Genomic DNA, 18,194 nt, shown 5'->3' with positions numbered 1-18,194 from the left:
CCGTGGCCTTGAGCTCCAGTCTCGCTGATTCGTACCCAAGGGTTCACCAGCCTTCGTGCCTCATGCCCACATGGAGCTCCAATCCTAGAATCTGCTGCTGACATGTTGTGCTGGGTCTGCCATCAGCCCTCAACCTCGCTGGTCTGCCAGCCCAACATCCAAACATGGATGTCCTTCATAACATGTCCACATTGCTGTTCTTCAAGCTGTTATGAATGTACCACAGCTCTGAGGGGCTGAAGGGTGCGGGGGTAGCCCCCTCCTTTGTGAGAATCGCAAGATCACTATTGAGTCAATTCAGGAGACTCAGGAAATGAGAGGAAGACATGCAGAATCCACAAAAGGGTTGGACTGTGTCCTGGCCTCTGAAAGGCGGACCCATTGATACCGGCTATTGTCTCTTGGAGACGGACTTGTGTATTGCATCCTGTACGATGCAATCGAAGCCCCAGGCAATGAACCAAGGAGGAGGTTGGTGGAGGGATTGCATCATCCCAACCTGATTGACACCTGAGACCCTGTGAGTCAGGATAAAAAGAGGGTCTGTGGGAACAGCCCCTCAGACGCACCAGAAGAAACGCTAGCGATCCCGTAATAGCGAAAGCCGTGGAAGGCCACTTGCATCCGCTTCCATTTGCCCAGAATCGGTGACCTTTGCCACGGAAAAACGGTTTTTAGCTAACAACGGGGAACTCCACTCTCAACGACTCTCGAAGGATTGACATCATAAACAAAATGGGCAAGTTTTAACTCGTCTCTCACTCTCCAACAATTGCCACACAGGGTCTCCCAACGGCTGCAGCCTGTATGAACTGAATGAAATATATATTTCCATCGGACAATTCATTATCCCCTAGGCAACAATACAGCTTATTTCTTATTGATTATTATTATACCCGCGCTTTTAGATTTAGTATTGACAATGTATATTATCTGTGTGTTTGCATTGATATTATTTTTGTGTATTTCTATCAATAAATACTGTTTAAAAATAGTACCATCAGACTTCAACGGACCTCTCTATCTTTGCTGGTAAGTGACCCAGTTACGGGGTACGTAACAAAGCGCAGAACAGAAGCCCAGACTCTGGCCCGACCCATGACTTCCCCACTTCCTTATCCTCAAAACCAGCCCTACAGATCCCAAAAAATCCCAGCAAAGTCTGAGGCACGACGTTGGAGGAGATCGCGGCTCAGCACCTTTATGACATTATCGCGTACATATTCTGAAAAGTACGTACATAGTTGATTAGTGGAGAGCTGAAAGAGGGTTTTGTTTGCTTAACAGCATATAACTCTGTTGGATGGCCAAGGAGATGCATACACGGAAGGGTAAGGTAATCCAAGCATTGACTCAGAGCAAATGAAATAGAGTAGCTATCAATTCACATCTGTCTGCTGGTATTTAAGGCCATTGTGAAACTGGGTGAGGACTGCAGCAAAAGAAGGGTGATTGGAAGTGGCAGCATTTGCTGGAATCAGTTGTAATGAAAATGCTTTTCAAGATGAGACCATGGATACTAGAATACTACAGCATAGTACAGGCCCTTCAGCCCTTAATGATGTGCTGACCCATATATTCCTTTTAAAAAAATGTACTAAACCCACACTACCCTGTACCCCTCTATTTTTCTTTCATCCATGTGCCTGCCCAAGAGGCTCTTAAATACCCCTAATGTTTCAGCCTCCACCACCATCCCTGGCAAGTCATTCCAGGCACTCACAACCCTCTGTGTGTTTTAAAAAAAAACAAAAAAACAACAAACAAGCAAACTTACCCCTGATGCCTCCCCTAAACTTCCCTCCCTTAACTTTGTACCTTTGCCCTCTGGTGTTTGCTATTTGTGCCCTGGGAAACAGGTACTGACTATCCACCCTATCTATGCCTCTCAATAATCTTGTAGACCTCTATCAAGTCCCCTCTCATTCTTCTACATCCCAAAGAGAAAAGTCCCAGCTCTGCTAACCATGCCGCATAATTTTCCAATCCAGGCAACATCCTGGTAAATCTCCACTGCACCCTCTCCATAGCCTCCATATCCTTCCTATAATGAGGTGACCAGAACTGAACACAATACTCTTAAGTGCGGTCTCACCGGAGATTTGTAGAGTTGCAACATGGACCTCTCTACACTTGAACTCAATCCCCCTATTAATGAAGCCTAGCATCCCATAGGTCTTTTTAACTATCCTATCAACCAGCGCAGCGACCTTGAGAGATGTATGGATTTGAACCCCAAGGTCCCTCTGTTCATCCACACTCTTAAGTAACTGACCATTAATCCTGTACTCAGTCTTCTGGTTTGTCCTTCCAAACTGCATCACCTCACACTTATCTGGATTGAACTACATCTGCCACTTTTCTGCCCAACTCTGCATCCTGTCTATATCCTCTTGTAACCTTCGACAACCTACAGCTCTATCCACAACTCCTCCAATCTTAGTGTGATCTGCAAACTTACCCATCCTTCCACCTCTTCATCCAGGTCATTTATAAAAATCACAAAGAGCAGGGGTCCCAGGACAGACAGATCCTTGCGGCACTCCACTAGTCACCGACCTCCAAGCAGAATACTTTCCTTCCACTACTACCCTCTGCTTTCTTCCTGTAAGCCAATTTTTTATCCAAACAGCCAAGGTTCCACTGATCCCATGCTTCATGACCTTCTGGATGAGTCTCTCGTGGGGGACCTTGTCAAAGGCCTTGCCTAAAATCCATGTAGACCACATCTACCACCCTACCCTCATCAATTGCTTTTTGTTACCTCTTCAAAAAAACTCAATTAGGCTCATGAGGCACGACCTTCCCTTCACAAAGCCATGTTGACTATCCTTGAGTAGACTACTTCTCCAAATGCTCGTAGATCCTATCCTTAAGTATCCTTTCCAATAGTATGCAGACCACCGACGTAAGATTCACCGGTCTATAGTTCCCAGGATTCTCCCTATTACCTTTTTTAAACAAGGGAACTACATTTGCCATTCTCCAATCCTTCGGCACCTCCCCTGCAGCCAAAGAGGATTCAAAGATCATAGCTACTGCTCCAGCGATCTCCTCTCTCACTTCCCGCAGCAACCTGGGTTATATCACGTCTGGCCCTGGGGACTTAGCAATCTTGATGTTTTTAAGAAGATCCAACACTTCTTCCTTAATCTCCACACTGCCCAGCACACAGGCCTGTTCTATTTCGACCTCACCCTGATCAAGGTCCTTTTCACTTGTGAATACTGAAGCAAAGTATTCATTTAGGACCTCCCCAACCTCATTCGCCTCCAGGCACTTGTTGCCTCCTTTATCCTTTAGCGGCCGCACCTTCATTCTTGTCATCCTTCTGTTCTTCGCATACACATAGAATGCCTTGGGGTTCTCCTTAATCCTACATGCCAAGGCCTTCTCATGCTCCCTTCGAGCTCTCCTAAGTCCTTTCTTAAGCTCCTTCCTGGCTACCCTATATTTCTCATGAGCCCCTCCTGCTTCCTGCTTCTTACATCTAACATATGCTTCCTTCTTCCTCTTGACGAGTTGCCTCACATGTTTCGACAGCCATGGTTCCCTTTTCCTACCGTTTTTTTCCTTGTCTCAGTGGGACAAACCTATCCCGAACCCAGCACAAGTGGTCCCTAAACTTCCTCCACATTACTTCTGTGCTTCCACCCTTGAACATCTGTTTCCAATTTACTCTTGCTAGTTCCTGCCGCATCCCTTCATAGTTAGCCATTCTCCAGTTAAGCATTTTCCCATTTTGTCTGTTTTTATCCTTTTCCATAGCTATGCTGAAACTAAGGGAGTTGTGGTCAGTCTCACCAAAATGCTCCCCCACCAAGAGGTCTGCCACCTGACCAGGTTCATTACACAGAACTAGATCCAGTATGGCCTCTCTTCTCATCGGCTGGTCCACATACTGTGTCAGGAATCCTTCTTGAACACACCTGACAAATTCAGTGCCATCTATCCCCCTTGCAGTCAAGAGGTGCCAGTCAATATGAGGGAAGTTGAAATCACCCATAACTACAAACCTGTATTTCCTTCACCATTCTAAAATCTGCCTGCTTATCTGCTCCTTGGTGTCCCGAGGGCTATTTGGGGGCCGATAGACTACTCCCAGCACAGTGATTGATCCCTTCCTATTTCTGACTTCCATCTACACTGACTCAGTGGATGCTCCCTCTGCAGCTCTATATAGCTCTATAGCTGTGATTCTATCCCTGAGCAGTAATGTTACTCCCCCTGCCCCCTTTCTACCTCCCATCCTATTTCTTTTAAAACACCTAACCCCCGGTACCTGCATCAGCCAATCCTGCTCTTCCTCCAGCCGAGTTTCAGGAATGGCCACAACATTGTAGTTCCACGTACTGATCCATGTTCTAAGTTCATCTCCTTTATTCCTAATACTCCTAGCATTGAAATAGACACATTTCAACCCCTCTAACTGGCTACATTATTTATGTTTTGTCCCTTGCCTGTCCTTCCTCACCAGCTCATCATGCCCGTCCTTCTACCCTAATCTCTGCACTCACATTCTGATTCCCACCCCCCTGCCAAACTAGTTTAAACCCTCCCCAACAGCTCTAGCAAACCTGCCTGCCAGGATATTGGTCCCTTTCCAGTTCAGGTGCAGCCCGTCCTTTTTGTACAGGTCAGACCTTCCCCAGAAGGGATCCCAATGATCCCAGAAATCTGAACCTCTGCCCCCTGCACCAACTCTTCAGCCACACATTCATCTGCCATAACTTTCTGTTCCTTCCCTCTCTGTCTTGTGGCACAGGCAATAATCCCGAGATTGCCACCCTTGAGATCCTGCTTTTTAACTTCTTTCCTAACTCCCTATATTCCTCCTTCAGGAGCTCATTCCTACTCCTATCTATGTCATTGGTCCCCACGTGGACCACGACGTCTGGCTGCTTACCCTCCTGAGAATACCGAGAACTCGATCTGAGATATCGCGGACCCTGGCACCAGGGAGGCAACAGACCATCCAGGATTCTCGATCTCTTCCACAGAACCTCTTATCTGTCCCCCTAACTATCGAATCCCCTATCACTACTGCTCTCCTCTTTTCCCTCCTTCCTTTCTGAGCTGAGAGTCCAGTCTCGGTGCCAGAGATGCGACCACTACAACTTGTCCCTGGTAGATCGCCCCCACCAATAGTATCCAAAACAGTATACTTAATGTTGATGGGAACGGCCACAGGGATGCTCTGATCTTTCTGTTTTATTCCCCTTCCCTCTTTTGACAGTTACCTAGTTACCTGACTTTTAGGGGTGACTGTCTCTCTGAAACTCCGATCTATTATTGCTTCTGCCTCCTGAATGATCTGAAGTTCATCCAGCTGCAGCTCCAGTTCCCTAACTCAGTTTGACAGGAGCTGCAGCTGGATGCACCTTTCGCAGGTGTAGTCAACGGTGACAATTGTGCTGTCCCTGACTTCCCACGTCCTACAATTGGAACACTGAACTGCCCTTTCTACTGCCTCCATTACCAACTCCTAAGTTAATTAAATTAATTAAAGGAACTTGCCCGGCCTTACCTCACTGGGAGCAAGCTCGTCCTCCGCCTCTTCCCGCCAAAACCTCTCGAGCCAAAGCCTCAAAGCTCCACTCCTTCACTGGCTGCTCTGCTTGATACGTGGTGACACTGACATCCCATCATTCTTTACATCACATAATGGGGCAAATGGGGCAGTTTGGAACCAGAGGGCACAGACTCAAGATAGAGGGACATCATTTAAGCTGAAATACGAACATAAGAAATAGGAGCCAGAGTCGGCCATCTGGTCCGTTGAGCCTGATGCACCATTCAATAAGATCATGGCTGATCTGGCCATGGACTCATCTCTACCTACCTACCTTTTTCCCCATAACCCTTAATTCTCCTACTATGCAAAAATCTAACTAACCTTGTCTTAAATATATTTACTGAGATAGCCCCCACTGCTTCATTGGGCAGAAGATTCACCACTCTCTGGGGAAAAGCAGTTCTTCCTCATCTGTATCCTGAATCTACTCCCCTAATTCTTGAGGCAATGCTCCCTAATTCTAGTCGCACCTACCAGTGGAAATTCCTGCCTCAATTCATAATTCTATATGTTCCTATAAGATCTCCTCTCATCCTTCTGAATTCCAGCAGACAACTCAATCTCTCCTTGTCTAACACCTTCATATCTGGAATCAACCTGGTGAACCTCCTCTGCACCACCTCCAAAGCCAGTATATCCTTCTTCAAGTAAGGAGACCAGAACAGCACACAGTACTCCAGATTCAGCCTCACTAGTACCCTATACAGTTGCAGTATAGCCACCCTGCCCTTAAATTCAATCCCTCTAGCAATAAAAGCCAACATCCCATTTGCCACCTTGATGGCCTGCTGCCCCGACAAACCAACCTTTTGTGATTCATGTACAAGCACTCCCAAGTCTTTCTGCACAGCAGCATGCTGCGAACTTTTACCATTTAAATAATAATCTGATCTTCCATTTTTCCTTCCAAAGTGGATGGGCTCACATTTACCAACATTGTACATCATCTGCCTAACACTTGCCCACTCACTTAACCTATCTCTATCCCAAGCTGCTCAAGTTCCCTCAGCAGAACCTCTTTCCTCATTCTGCCTATGTCGTTGATACCCACATGGACCACGACAACTGGATCTTTCCTCTCCCTCTGCAAATTCCTGTGCAGGTCAAATAAGATATCCTGAACCCAGGCACCAGGCAGGCAACACGGCTTTTGGGATACTCTATCCCTGCGACAGAGAACTTTATCTATTCCCCTGACTATACTATCCCCAATTACCACTGCATTTCTCTTCTCTCCCCCCTCTTGAATGGCTCCCATGGTGCCACAGGTTGCTCATCCTTCCTCCAGCCCCCACTCTCATCCATATAGGGAGCAAGAACCTCAGTGATGCAGCCTGTTGTGCCAGATGAGGAGGAATTTTTTTCAGCCAGAGGAATTCATTGCCACAGATGGCTATAGAGGCCATGACAATTGGTATGTTTAAAACTGAGGTTGATAAGTTCTTGATTGGTAAGGGTACCAAAGTTATGGGGAGAAGGCAGCAGAATGGGTTTGCGAGGGATAATAAATCAGCCATATTAGAATGGTGGAGAGGAAGTGAATGACCTAATTCTGATCCCATGTCTTAAGGTAAAAGTGTGTCGATCACTTAAGATTTGAGTTCTTCAAAATGGGTTGCATGGGATAGTAAATCACACAGTATTCTCACAAATCGAGGTTGGGTGGTCGAGGCATCCCAATTTTGACAGGACCCAAGTCGTATTGACCCTAGACGTACAGAGTCTGAGAAAGGTGGTTTTCTCAACTCTGTTAGTGAGGGGCAAATGAGCTGCATCTCTAGAGATGCCCAGTAAAAAGGAGCATCATTTAGAAGTGAAGCACAGCTGCAGGTCATGGACCCTACACAGATTACAGAGGAGGTCCTGCAGCTTGTGTCGTGGTTTTTCGTGCCTCACAAATGACCAGGAGACGCAGAAGATTCTTCAAGAAGGGTTAAACTTTAATTTGCAAATCAAAGCTGAGACAGTCATTGAGCTAGTCGCTGACTGCCCACCGATCCCCGGCCACAGCATTTTTTATAGCAATCTCCTGGTCCAGTTGCATTAGCATATGTAATCGATCTATATTACACGTACATCATGTCCCTATTGTTTCTACCCATTGACTTAATCATGTTCTAATCTACATTTCTTTAGCTGCCTCTCATTAACATACCATTGTCTTCTACATTTTTAGGATTTCAGTCGCTTCTAAATTGGGTACATGCATAGCAAATAACAAACTCAGAACTGACCAATGTTCTAATCTACATTTCTTTAGTTCTTTAGCTACCTCTCATTAACATACTATTGTCTTCTACATTCTTAAGATTTCATTCTCCTACCCATGCATATCAAATAGCAAGTTTCAAAACTGACTTCATAGTTTTGGTAAATTTATACTTTTATACTCCAATATTTGCTGTCCTGAGGTAAATTAGGGTGGATAACATAGAAACCTAGAAAACCTACAGCGCAATACAGGCCCTTCGGCTCACAAAGTTGTGCCGAACATGTCCCTACCTTAGAAATTACTAGACTTCCCCATAGCCCTCTATTTTTCTAATCTCCATGTACCTATCCAAAAGTCTCTTAAAAGACCCTATTGTATCCGCCTCCACCACTGTTGCCGGTAGCCCATTCTACACACTCACCACACTCTGAGTAAAAAACTTACCCCTGACACCTCCTCTGTACCTACCCCAGGGCCTGTCATGGTGTTCCCTCGGACCTTGTGGGAGGATAGGACAGAAGTTGCAGGGCCCTTAGCAGAGATATTTAAAACATCCTTAGCCACGGGTTAGGTGCTGGAGGGTTGAATTGATTTTATTTCTTACATCCTTCACGTACATGAGGAGCAAAAGTCTTTATGTTACGTCTCTGTCCAAATGTGCAATGTGTTATCATAGTAATTTATAATTTATAATAAACAGAACAGTCAATGTAACATAGAAATGCACTCAAATCAATGTGAGTTAATCAGTCTGATTTCCTGGTGGAAGAAGCTGTCCCAGAGCCTGTTGGTCCTGGCTTTTATGCTGCAGTACATTTTCCCAGATCGTAGCAACTGGAATAGATTGTGGTTGGGATGACTCGGGTTCCCAGTGATCCTTTGGGCCCTTTTTCACAGCTGTCTTTGTAAATGTCCTGAACCATGGGAAGTTCATGACTACAAATGTGCTGGACTGTCCGCACCACTCTCTGCAGAGTCCTGCAATTAAGGGAGGTACAGTTCCCATACCAGGCAGTGATGCAGCCAGTCAGGATGCTCTCAATTGTGCCCCTGTAGAAAGTTCTTAGGATTTGGGGGCCCATACCAAACTTCCTCAACCGTCTGAGGTGAAAAAGGCGCTGTTGTGCCTTTTTCACCACACAGCTGGTGTGTACAGACCACGTGAGGTCCTCGATGATGTGGATGCAGAAGAACTTAAAACTGTTTACCCTCTCAACCCCAAATCCATTGATGTCAAAAGAGGTTAGCCCGTCTCCAATCCTCCTGTAATCCACAACCAGCTCCTTTGTTTTTGTGACATTGAGGGAGAGGTTGTTTTCTTGAAACTACTGTGTTAAGACTTCTTCCCTGTAGGCCACCTTGTTATTGTTTGAGATTAGGCCAATCAATGTAGTGTTGTCAGCAAATTTAATTAGCAGATTAGAGCTGTGGGTAGTGATACAGTAATGGGTATACAAGGACTAAAGAAGGGGATTTGGTACACAGCCCTGCGGGGCTCCAGTGTTGAGAGTCAGAGAGGTGGAGGTGAAGGACCCCACTCTTACCACCTGCCAGCGGTCTGACAGGAAGTCCAGGATCCAGCTGCACAAGGCAGGGTCAAGGCTGAGGTCTCTGACCTTCCTGTCGAGCCTGGATGGAATTAATGGTGTTGAATGCTGAACTGTAGTCCAAGAACAGCATTCTCACGTAAGACCTTAAGATATAGGAGCAGAAGTAGGCCATTCGGCCTATCGAGTCTGTTCTGCCACCCAATCATGGGCTGATCTAATTCTTCCAGTCATCTCCACTCCCCTGCTTTCACCCCATGCCCTTTGACACTGGCTAATCTATTATATCTAACCCATCTATTTCTGCCTTAAATACACCCAATGACCTGGCTTCCACAGGCACTCATGGCAGCAAGTTCCATAGATTTGCCACTGTCTGACTAAAGTAATTTCTCCGCATCTAAGTTCTAAAAGGACCTCCTTCAATCCTGAAGTCGTGCCCTCTTGTTCTAGACTCCCCTACCATGAGAAATAACTTTGCCATATCTAATCTGTTCAGGCCTTTTAACATTCAGAATGTTTCTGAGATTTCCCCCCTCATTCTCCTGAACTCCAGGGAATACAGCCCAAGAGCTGCCAGACGTTCCTCATATGGTAACCCTCTCATTCCTGGAATCATTCTCGTGAATCTTCTCTGAACCCTCTCCAATGTCAGTATTTCCTTTCTAAAAATAAGAAGCCCAAAACTGCACACAGTACTCTGTGGTCTCACGAGTGCCTCATAGAGCCTCAACATCATATCCCTGTTCTTATATTCTATACCTCTAGAAATGAATGACAACATTGCATCTGCCTTCTCCACAACTGACTCAACCTGGAGGTTAACCTTTAAGGTATCTTGCACAAGGACTCCCAAGTCCCTTTGCATCTCTGCATTTTGAATTCCTCCTTCTTCAGATGTGAAAGGACAATATGTAGAGCAGTGGCTATTGCATCGTCTGTCGATCGGTTGTGTCGGTAGGTGAATTGTAGGGGGTCCAGTTTGGGTGGAGGCAAGCTGCAGATGTGATCCTTGACCAGCCTCTCAAAGCATTTGCTTATTATTGAGGTGAGTGCGACAGACACCAGTCGTTCAGGCATGTTACCTTGGTCTTTTTTGGTACAGGGACAATGGTGGATAATTTGAAGCAGGAGGGCACTCTACACTAGGAGAGGGAGAGACTAAAAATATCTGTAAGCACACCTGCCAGTTGTGCTGTGCACATCCTGAGTACTCACCCTGGGATGCCGTCCGGTCCTGCAGCCTTGCGACTGTTCACTCGTTGGAAACATCTGCGTACCTCAGCCTCAGAGATGACCAGGTTGCAGGTTGTAGTGGCGGCTTTCCTTGGAGGCTCAAAGTTAGTCACATCGAACCGAGCGTAAAAGTGATTGAGCTCATCTGGGAGAGAGGCCACAATGTTGGCAGCACCACAATGTTTGGCTTTGAAGTCTGCAAAGGAGTGGAGGATAGCTAATGTTGTTCCATTGTTTAAGAAAGACTCTGATTAAACCAGGAAATTATAGGCCAGTGAACCTAATATCAGCAGTGGGAAGCTATTGGAAGGTGTTCTAAAGGAACAGATATACAAGTATTTCAATAGACATTGATTGGATAGACAGAGATGGATAGTCAGTGATAATCAACATGGCTTTGTGCATGGTAAGGCATGTCTAACCAATCTTAGAGTTCTTTTCTGAGGAAGTTACAAGTAAAGTTAATGAAGATAAGGCAGTGGATGTTGTCTACATAGACCTTAGCAAGGCTTTTGACAAGGGAGGTTCGTCAAGAAGGTTCAGTCACTCAGCATTCAAGATGAAGTAGTAAATTAGATTAGACATTGGCTTCGCAGGAGAAGCCAGAGGGTGGTAGCAGATAGTTGCCTCTCTGACTGGAGGCCTGTGACTCATGGTGTGCTGCAGGGATTAGTGTTGGGTCTGTTGCTGTTTATTATCTACAGTGCATCAGTGATCTTGCTGATTATGTGGTAAACTGGGTCGGCAAACTTGCAGATGACACCAAGACTAAGGGTGTCGTAGAAAGCTTGAAACCTCAAGCTTTCAAGGCTTGAGGTAGGATCTGGACCAGCTGGGAAATGGGTTGTTAAATGGCAGATGGAATTTAATGCCGTCAGGTGTGAGGTGTTCCACTTTGAGAGGACCAACCAGGTTAGGTGTTACATAGTGAGTGGTGGGCTCTGAGGAGTGCAGTAAAAAAGAGGGATCTGGGAATTCAGATCCATAATTCTGTGAAAGTGGCATTACTATATGGGGTTATAAAGAAAGCTATTGATGAATTGGCCTTTATAAATCAATATATCAAGTACAGGTGTTGGGATGTTAATGTTGAAATTGTATAAAATATTGTTGAGGCCTAGTTTGAAGTATTGTGTCTAGTTTTGGTCAACTACTTGGAGGAAAGATGTAAATAAGATTGAAAGAGTACAGAGAAAAAGTACCAGGATGTTGTCAGGACTTTGAACATAGAAGATTGAAGGGAGATTTGATAGAGCTATACAAAATTATGCGAGGTATGGATAAGGTAAACACAAGCAGGCTTTTTCCACTGAGGTTGGGTGAGATGACAACTAGAGGTCCTGGGTTAAGGGTGAAAGGTAAAATATTTAAGGGCAATATGAAGGATAATTTCTTCACTCAGTGATGAGAGTCTGGAACAAGCTGCCAAGGCAAGTAGATGCGTGGTCGATTTCAACATTGAAGAGAAATTTGGTTAAGTACTTGGATGGGAGGGGTAAAGAGGGCTGGACTAGATGGGCTGAATGGCCTGTTCTGCGCTGCGGTGTTCTATGACTCATGACTCTAAGAATGATAATAAATTAATATTGAATTTTGGTCAACATTTCTGCATCAGGACAATAGTACTATATGCTGTGCATGGTGTAACAGTAAAACCACCCTCAAACTGTTTTTTATGTCATTGTTCAATTTTGTTATAAACTTTAAATGTAAGATGAAAACTATGAACTGCATCTCTGTGCCATTATTAAAAACTGTTGGGCTAATAGTATCTTCCAGATCAATGGCCTCTAAAACAACAGTGGGATTCGTAGGACTGGGCAACATGGGAAGTCCAATGGCGCAGAACCTCATAAAACATGGCTATCCCGTCATTGCAACTGATGTCTTCCCAGAGTCATGCAAGGCAGTACAGGATCTGGGAGCACAGGTAACTGCAAGCATGGTATATTTAATCTTTATTGTTTACTGCAACCATTGGAAGGTAAATCATTTTAATCCTTTTGTTCTGCAACTCAGTTCCACCTGGATCAATTGTTACCTTGCTGTCGTAGATGAAACAAGAAACCAGTCCTTGATGGATTTCTGAAAAGGGTACCAGAAGTGTTTAGACATTTGTTTGGACATTTGGACAAGTGTTTGTCCTCTGCTCCCTGATTTTAGGTAATCAAGGCAAATGGAGTTGATGCCTGAGGATTAGAAAGGAGTAGACTTGAGAACTTGACACTCATTTGGGTCAACTGTTAGAAATGGTCAGGATAATTGTTTCAGAAAGGGTGAGGTTGTGTGGGTGTGTTGCTCAGGAATTTGTATTTAATTTGCTGCCACTGTGTGGAGAATGTTGCTTGGTACTTGTGGAGAATGTTGCTTGGTACTTGTGGAGAGTGTTGCTTGGTACTTGTGGAGAATGTTGCTTGGTACTTGTGGAGAATGTTGCTTGGTACTTGTAGAGAATGTCCTGGTACTTGTTTGCATTTTGTTTAATTTTAATCCAGACAAGTGTGAGGTAATGGAAAAGATTGATAAAGGAAGTATGGAAGTATTGTTTATCAAATGCCTGCAAAAAGTAATATTGTCCCATATAAAATATTGCTTAATTCCCATGTTGAAGGACCAAGGAATTAAAGGAGCATGTGTTAGAAATTAATTTAAACTTTGTAGAATGAATATTTTCGAATATCACCAACACTGAGCCCCTGAGGACAGCCGCCAATGTGTCCTGCACCTTGGTCATCTCTGAGGCTGAAGTCTGCAGGTGTTTCCAACAAGTGGACAGTCGCAAGGCTGCGGGGCCGGACGGCATCCTCGGCAGGTAGTTGGATGTGCGAGGCATAACTGACTGGTGTGTTTGCAGATATTTTGAAAGAGTGCCCTCCTGCTTCAAAATATCCAGCATTGTTCCTGTATCTAAAAAGACCAAGGTAACATGTCTGAACAACTGGTGTCCTGTCGCACTCACCTCAATAATAAACAAATGTTTTGAGAGGCTGGTCAAGGACTACATCTGCAGCTTGCTACCACCCACACTGGACCCTCAACAGTTCACCTACCGACATGACCAATCGACAGATGATTCAATAGCCACAGCTCTACACACAGTCCTTGCATACCTGGAGAAGAGGCATACTTCTGTGAGAATGCTATTCTTGGACTACCGTTCAGCATTCAACTCCATGATTTCCTCCAGGCTTGACAAGAAGCTCAGAGACCTCGACCTTCACCCTGCCTTGTGCAGCTGGATCCTGGACTTCCTGTCAGATTGCCAGCAGGTAGTAAGAGTGGGCTTCCTCACCTCTGCCCCTCAACACAGGATCCTCCAGGGCTGTGTCCTAAGTCCCCTCCTTTACTTTCTGTATACCCATGACTGTGTCACCACCCATAACTTCAATCTGCTATTAAATTTGCTGGCGATACTACATTGATTGGCCTTATCTCAAATAATAACGAGGCAGCTTATAGAGAAGTCGTTATCACCCTGACACAGTGGGGTCAAGAAAACAACCTCTCCCTCAATGTTGCAAAAGTAAAAGAGCTGGTTGTAGACTACAGGAGGAATGGAGACAGGCTCACACCTATTGATATCAATCGATCTGGGGCTGAGAGAGTGAACAGTTTTAAGTTTCTCGGTATATACATCATGAGGATCTCTTGTGGTCTGTACATATCAGCTGTGTGGTGGAAAAAGCACAACAGCGCCTCTTTTACCTCAGACGGTTGAAGAAGTTTGGCATGAGTCCCCAAATCCTAAGGACTTTCTACAGGGGCACAATTGAGAGCATCCTGACTGGCTGCATCACTGCCTGGTATGGGAACTGTACTTCCTTCAATCGTAGTACTCTGCAGAGAGTGGTGGAGTCAACCCAGTGCATCTGTAGATGTGAACTTCCCACTATTCAGGACATTTACTGTGACTGGTGCATAAGAGGGCCCATAGGATCACTGGGGACCCTTGTCACCCCAGCCACCATCTGTTCTAGCTGCTACCATCCGGGAAATTGTGTCGTGGTATTAAAGCCAAGACTAACAGGCTCAGGGACAGCTTCTTCCACCAGGCCTTCAGACGGATTAATTCGTGGTGACATAAATGTATTTCTAAGCTATATTGACTGTTCTGTTGTATATACTATTTGTTACAAAGTACTATAAATTGCACATTCAGACGGAGAACTAACATAAAGATTTTTACTCCTCATGTATGTGAAGGATGTAAGAAATAAAGGCAACTCAATTCAATTTTAAAATTGTTACCTCTTTATCTGCTATCCCAACAAGGATCATTTTTGACTGGTTTTGTCCGCTTTTATGTGATAGATTGTGGACTCTCCGGCTGTTGTGGCTGAACGAGCTGATCGAGTTATAACAATGTTGCCGTCAAGTCCAAATGTGATTGAAGTCTACACTGGACCAAATGGCATTCTGAAGTAAGTAACAACTTTTTGCAAGTCCTGTACTATGACATCTTAAGGAAATGGTGATCAGCCAGTTGTCACGTGAAGCAGTACAAATGATAGAAGAAAAGGGGATGAAGCTCTCCCAACTCAACATTGAGCTTCAAAGCTCAAAGTAACATTATTATCAAAGTCCCCTTGTACAACCCTGAGAATCACTCTTCCTGTGGGCATTCACAGTAAGTACAAAGAGACATTGTACAATCAATGAAAAACCACAAACAACAAGACCAACAGCCAATGTGCAAAAGACAACAAACTGTGCAAATACTTAAAAATCAATCAATAAAAAATTAATAAGCATTAATAATTATCGAGGACATGAGTTGAAGAGTCCTTGAAAATGAGTCCTTTGGTTGTGGAGCAGTTCATTGTTGGGCTGAATGAAGTTATGCCTTCTGGTTCAAGACCCTGATGGTTGATGGTTGTGTTCCTGAACCTGGTGGTGTGGGTCCTGAAGCTCAGAATCAGGTTTATTATCACCGGCATGTGACATGAAATTTGTTAACTTAGCAGCAGCAGTTCAATGCAATACATAATCTAGAACAGAAAATAATAATAATAATAAATAAATCAGTTACAGTATACATATTGAATAGATTTTTAAAAAGTGCAAAAAAAAGATACTGTATATTTATTTTAAAAAATGTGAGGTAGTGTCCAAGGGTTCAATGTCCATTTGGGAATTGGATGGCAGAGGGGAAGAAGCTGTTCCTGAATTGCTGAGTGTGTGCCTTCAGGCTGTTGTACCTCTTAACTGATGGTAATAGTGAGAAAAGGGTGCTGGAGGTCCTTAATAATGGACATTGCCTTTCTGAGACACCGCTCCCTGAAGATGTCCTGGGTACTTTGTAGGCTCGTAATCAAGATGGAGCTGATTAGATTTACAACCCTCTGCAGCTTCTTTCGGTCCTGTGCAGTAGCCCCCCCCCCATACCAGACAGTGATGCAGCCTGTACCTCCATCATGATGGCAGCAGCGAGAAGAGAGCAGGACCTGGATGATGGGGGTCCTTGATGCAGGATGCTACTTTCCTGCAGAACTGCTCCTTGTAGATGTGCTCAATGGTGACAAGGGCTTTACTCTGATGGACTGGGTTGTATCTATTACTTTTTGTAGGTTTTCCCATTCAAAGGCATTGGTGCTTTTATACCAAGCCATGATGCAACCAGTCAATGTACTCTCCACTGCACATCTATAGAAGTTTGTCAAAGTTTTAGATACATGCTGAATCGTCACAAACTTCTCTGAAAGCAGAGACACTGTCTTGCTTTCTTCATAATTGCATGTACAGATCCTCTGAAAAGTAACACCGATAAATTTAAAGTTTCTGACCGTCCTTTGTAGGAGTTGAGAGCATTCAAGCCCTGCCACAGCTGTCAATGATCATTCTCTGATTCCAGTTTGTTCGGAATGGACACTTGAATGTAAGATGGCTTTCCAGAGGTCATACCTGGATCTTTTGTACTATACTTAGTCACCAGATCTAGTTACATCAGGAAGCAAATTTGAAACTTAGAACCTTGAAGGTTGTAATCTGAAAATAGTTGACGGATCAGTAAATCTTAAACACAAGGGGTTCTGTAGATACTGGAAACCCAGAGTAACAGACACAAATGCTGGAGGAACACAGCAGGCCAGGCAGCATCTGTGGAGAGGAATAAACAGTTGATGTTTCAAGTTGAGACCTTTCATCAGGACTGAAGGGGAAGGAGTATAAGCTGGCTCTTCTCCTCTCCTATGAAATTTCTTCTTCAGCCCTTTACCTTTTCAACCTATCACTTCCCAGTTTCTCACTTCATTTGCCTTCACCCGTCATCCCAACTTCGCCCTCCCCTGGCTTCACCTGTCACCTATCAGCCATTATCTAATGGAGAAGCAGATTCAGTATGTCAAATGGCCTAGTTCTGCTCCTCGTGGTCATGTATGAAGTAAGTGATTGAGGAATGAAATGAGAAGAGAACTCCACCTAATGAATGGAGTACCTGTGGAATTCACCACTGCAGATGTCTGTTGAGGCAAAATCATTAGATATATTGGAGAAGAAGTTTGATGCCATTCTCATGCTTGAAGAGATACAGGAAGAAGATAGGAGCATAGTACTGATTTTGGTTGATCAGCCATGGTTATATTAAAGAGTGGAGCTACTCAAATGGCTGAATGTCTGACAGCTATTTTCCATGTATACTTCATTTGCCCCTTCACTTATTTGTAGCCGTTTGTAACCTCCTAATGTACTGTTAACAATGTGATTCCGTATCTTTATGCTTTTATCAACTTACTTGGGTATTACAGTACACAATAGGCATATTGGTTCAATCAGCATAGTGGTTACAGTATCAGCAGCCTTGTTTCAATTCCCACCACTGCCTGTAAGGAGTTTGTACATTCTCCCCGTGACCATGTGGGATTCCTCCAGCTGCACCAGTTTCCTCCCACATTCTTAGATCGTACTGGTTGTTACGTTAATTGGTGATTGTGAGGAAAAAAATGTTCCTGTGATTAGGTTAGGATTAAAATAGGAGACTGCTGGGCAGTATGGCTCAAAGGGCCAGAATGGCCTATTCCACACAGACTGCCCCCCCCCCCAAGAGAACTGTTTCTCATCTTGATGCCCATTAACCAAGTTTAATCAGGGCTTCTTGACACCACACTCAGTTTCTGTCTTTTTCACCAATCAACTTCCCAGCTCTTTACTTCATCCCTCGCCCTCCAGGTTTCACCTATCACCTGGTGGTTCTCTCACTCCTCCCTCTACCTTTTAAAGCTATTCCTCAGCATTTTTTCTCCAGTCCTGTCGAAGGGTTTCTGCCTGAAATGTTTACTGTAGATGCTGCCTGGCCTGCTGAGTTCCTCCAGCATTTTCTGTGTGTTCCTTGGGTTTCCAGCGTCTGCAGATTTTCTCTTGTTTGTGATTTGCCAATACGTTAATTTGCTTTTACTTGCGTAAGCTTCTATTGTTTTCAAAAGATTTGTGAACGTTTGAAATCTCTTCGGTAATCAGAATAGGAAGAAAATGGACTGCATTTGGTTTCGTTTCACGTGGTCTGCTCACTTTAATATTCCAGGACGTTGTTATAAATAATAATTATTGGTTGAGGGCAATGGATGGCATAAAAATGCATGCTGGATACTGTGCAAAAAGGCACAGATGTCTTGGGTGCTATATCACCAGG

At 44.4% G+C, this 18,194-nt stretch overlaps 1 protein-coding gene across 1 annotated transcript in view; it reads left to right on the top strand.

The window, feature by feature from the left end:
* Positions 1-18,194, top strand: part of LOC140713863 (3-hydroxyisobutyrate dehydrogenase, mitochondrial-like) — a 140,413-nt gene that overhangs the window by 10,495 nt on the left and 111,724 nt on the right. Inside the window, exons 2-3 of the mRNA XM_073024465.1 lie at positions 12,340-12,500; positions 14,882-14,991. Of these exons, the coding sequence (XP_072880566.1) occupies positions 12,340-12,500; positions 14,882-14,991 (271 nt within the window). The remainder of the gene's footprint in view (positions 1-12,339; positions 12,501-14,881; positions 14,992-18,194) is intronic.

Source organism: Hemitrygon akajei, chromosome 20 (genome assembly GCF_048418815.1).
Source record: "Hemitrygon akajei chromosome 20, sHemAka1.3, whole genome shotgun sequence".
In the NCBI taxonomy this organism is placed as follows: Eukaryota; Metazoa; Chordata; class Chondrichthyes; order Myliobatiformes; family Dasyatidae; genus Hemitrygon; species Hemitrygon akajei.
The sequence above is the reverse complement of the archived record's forward strand: the minus strand, read 5'-3'. Positions and strand labels throughout refer to the sequence as shown.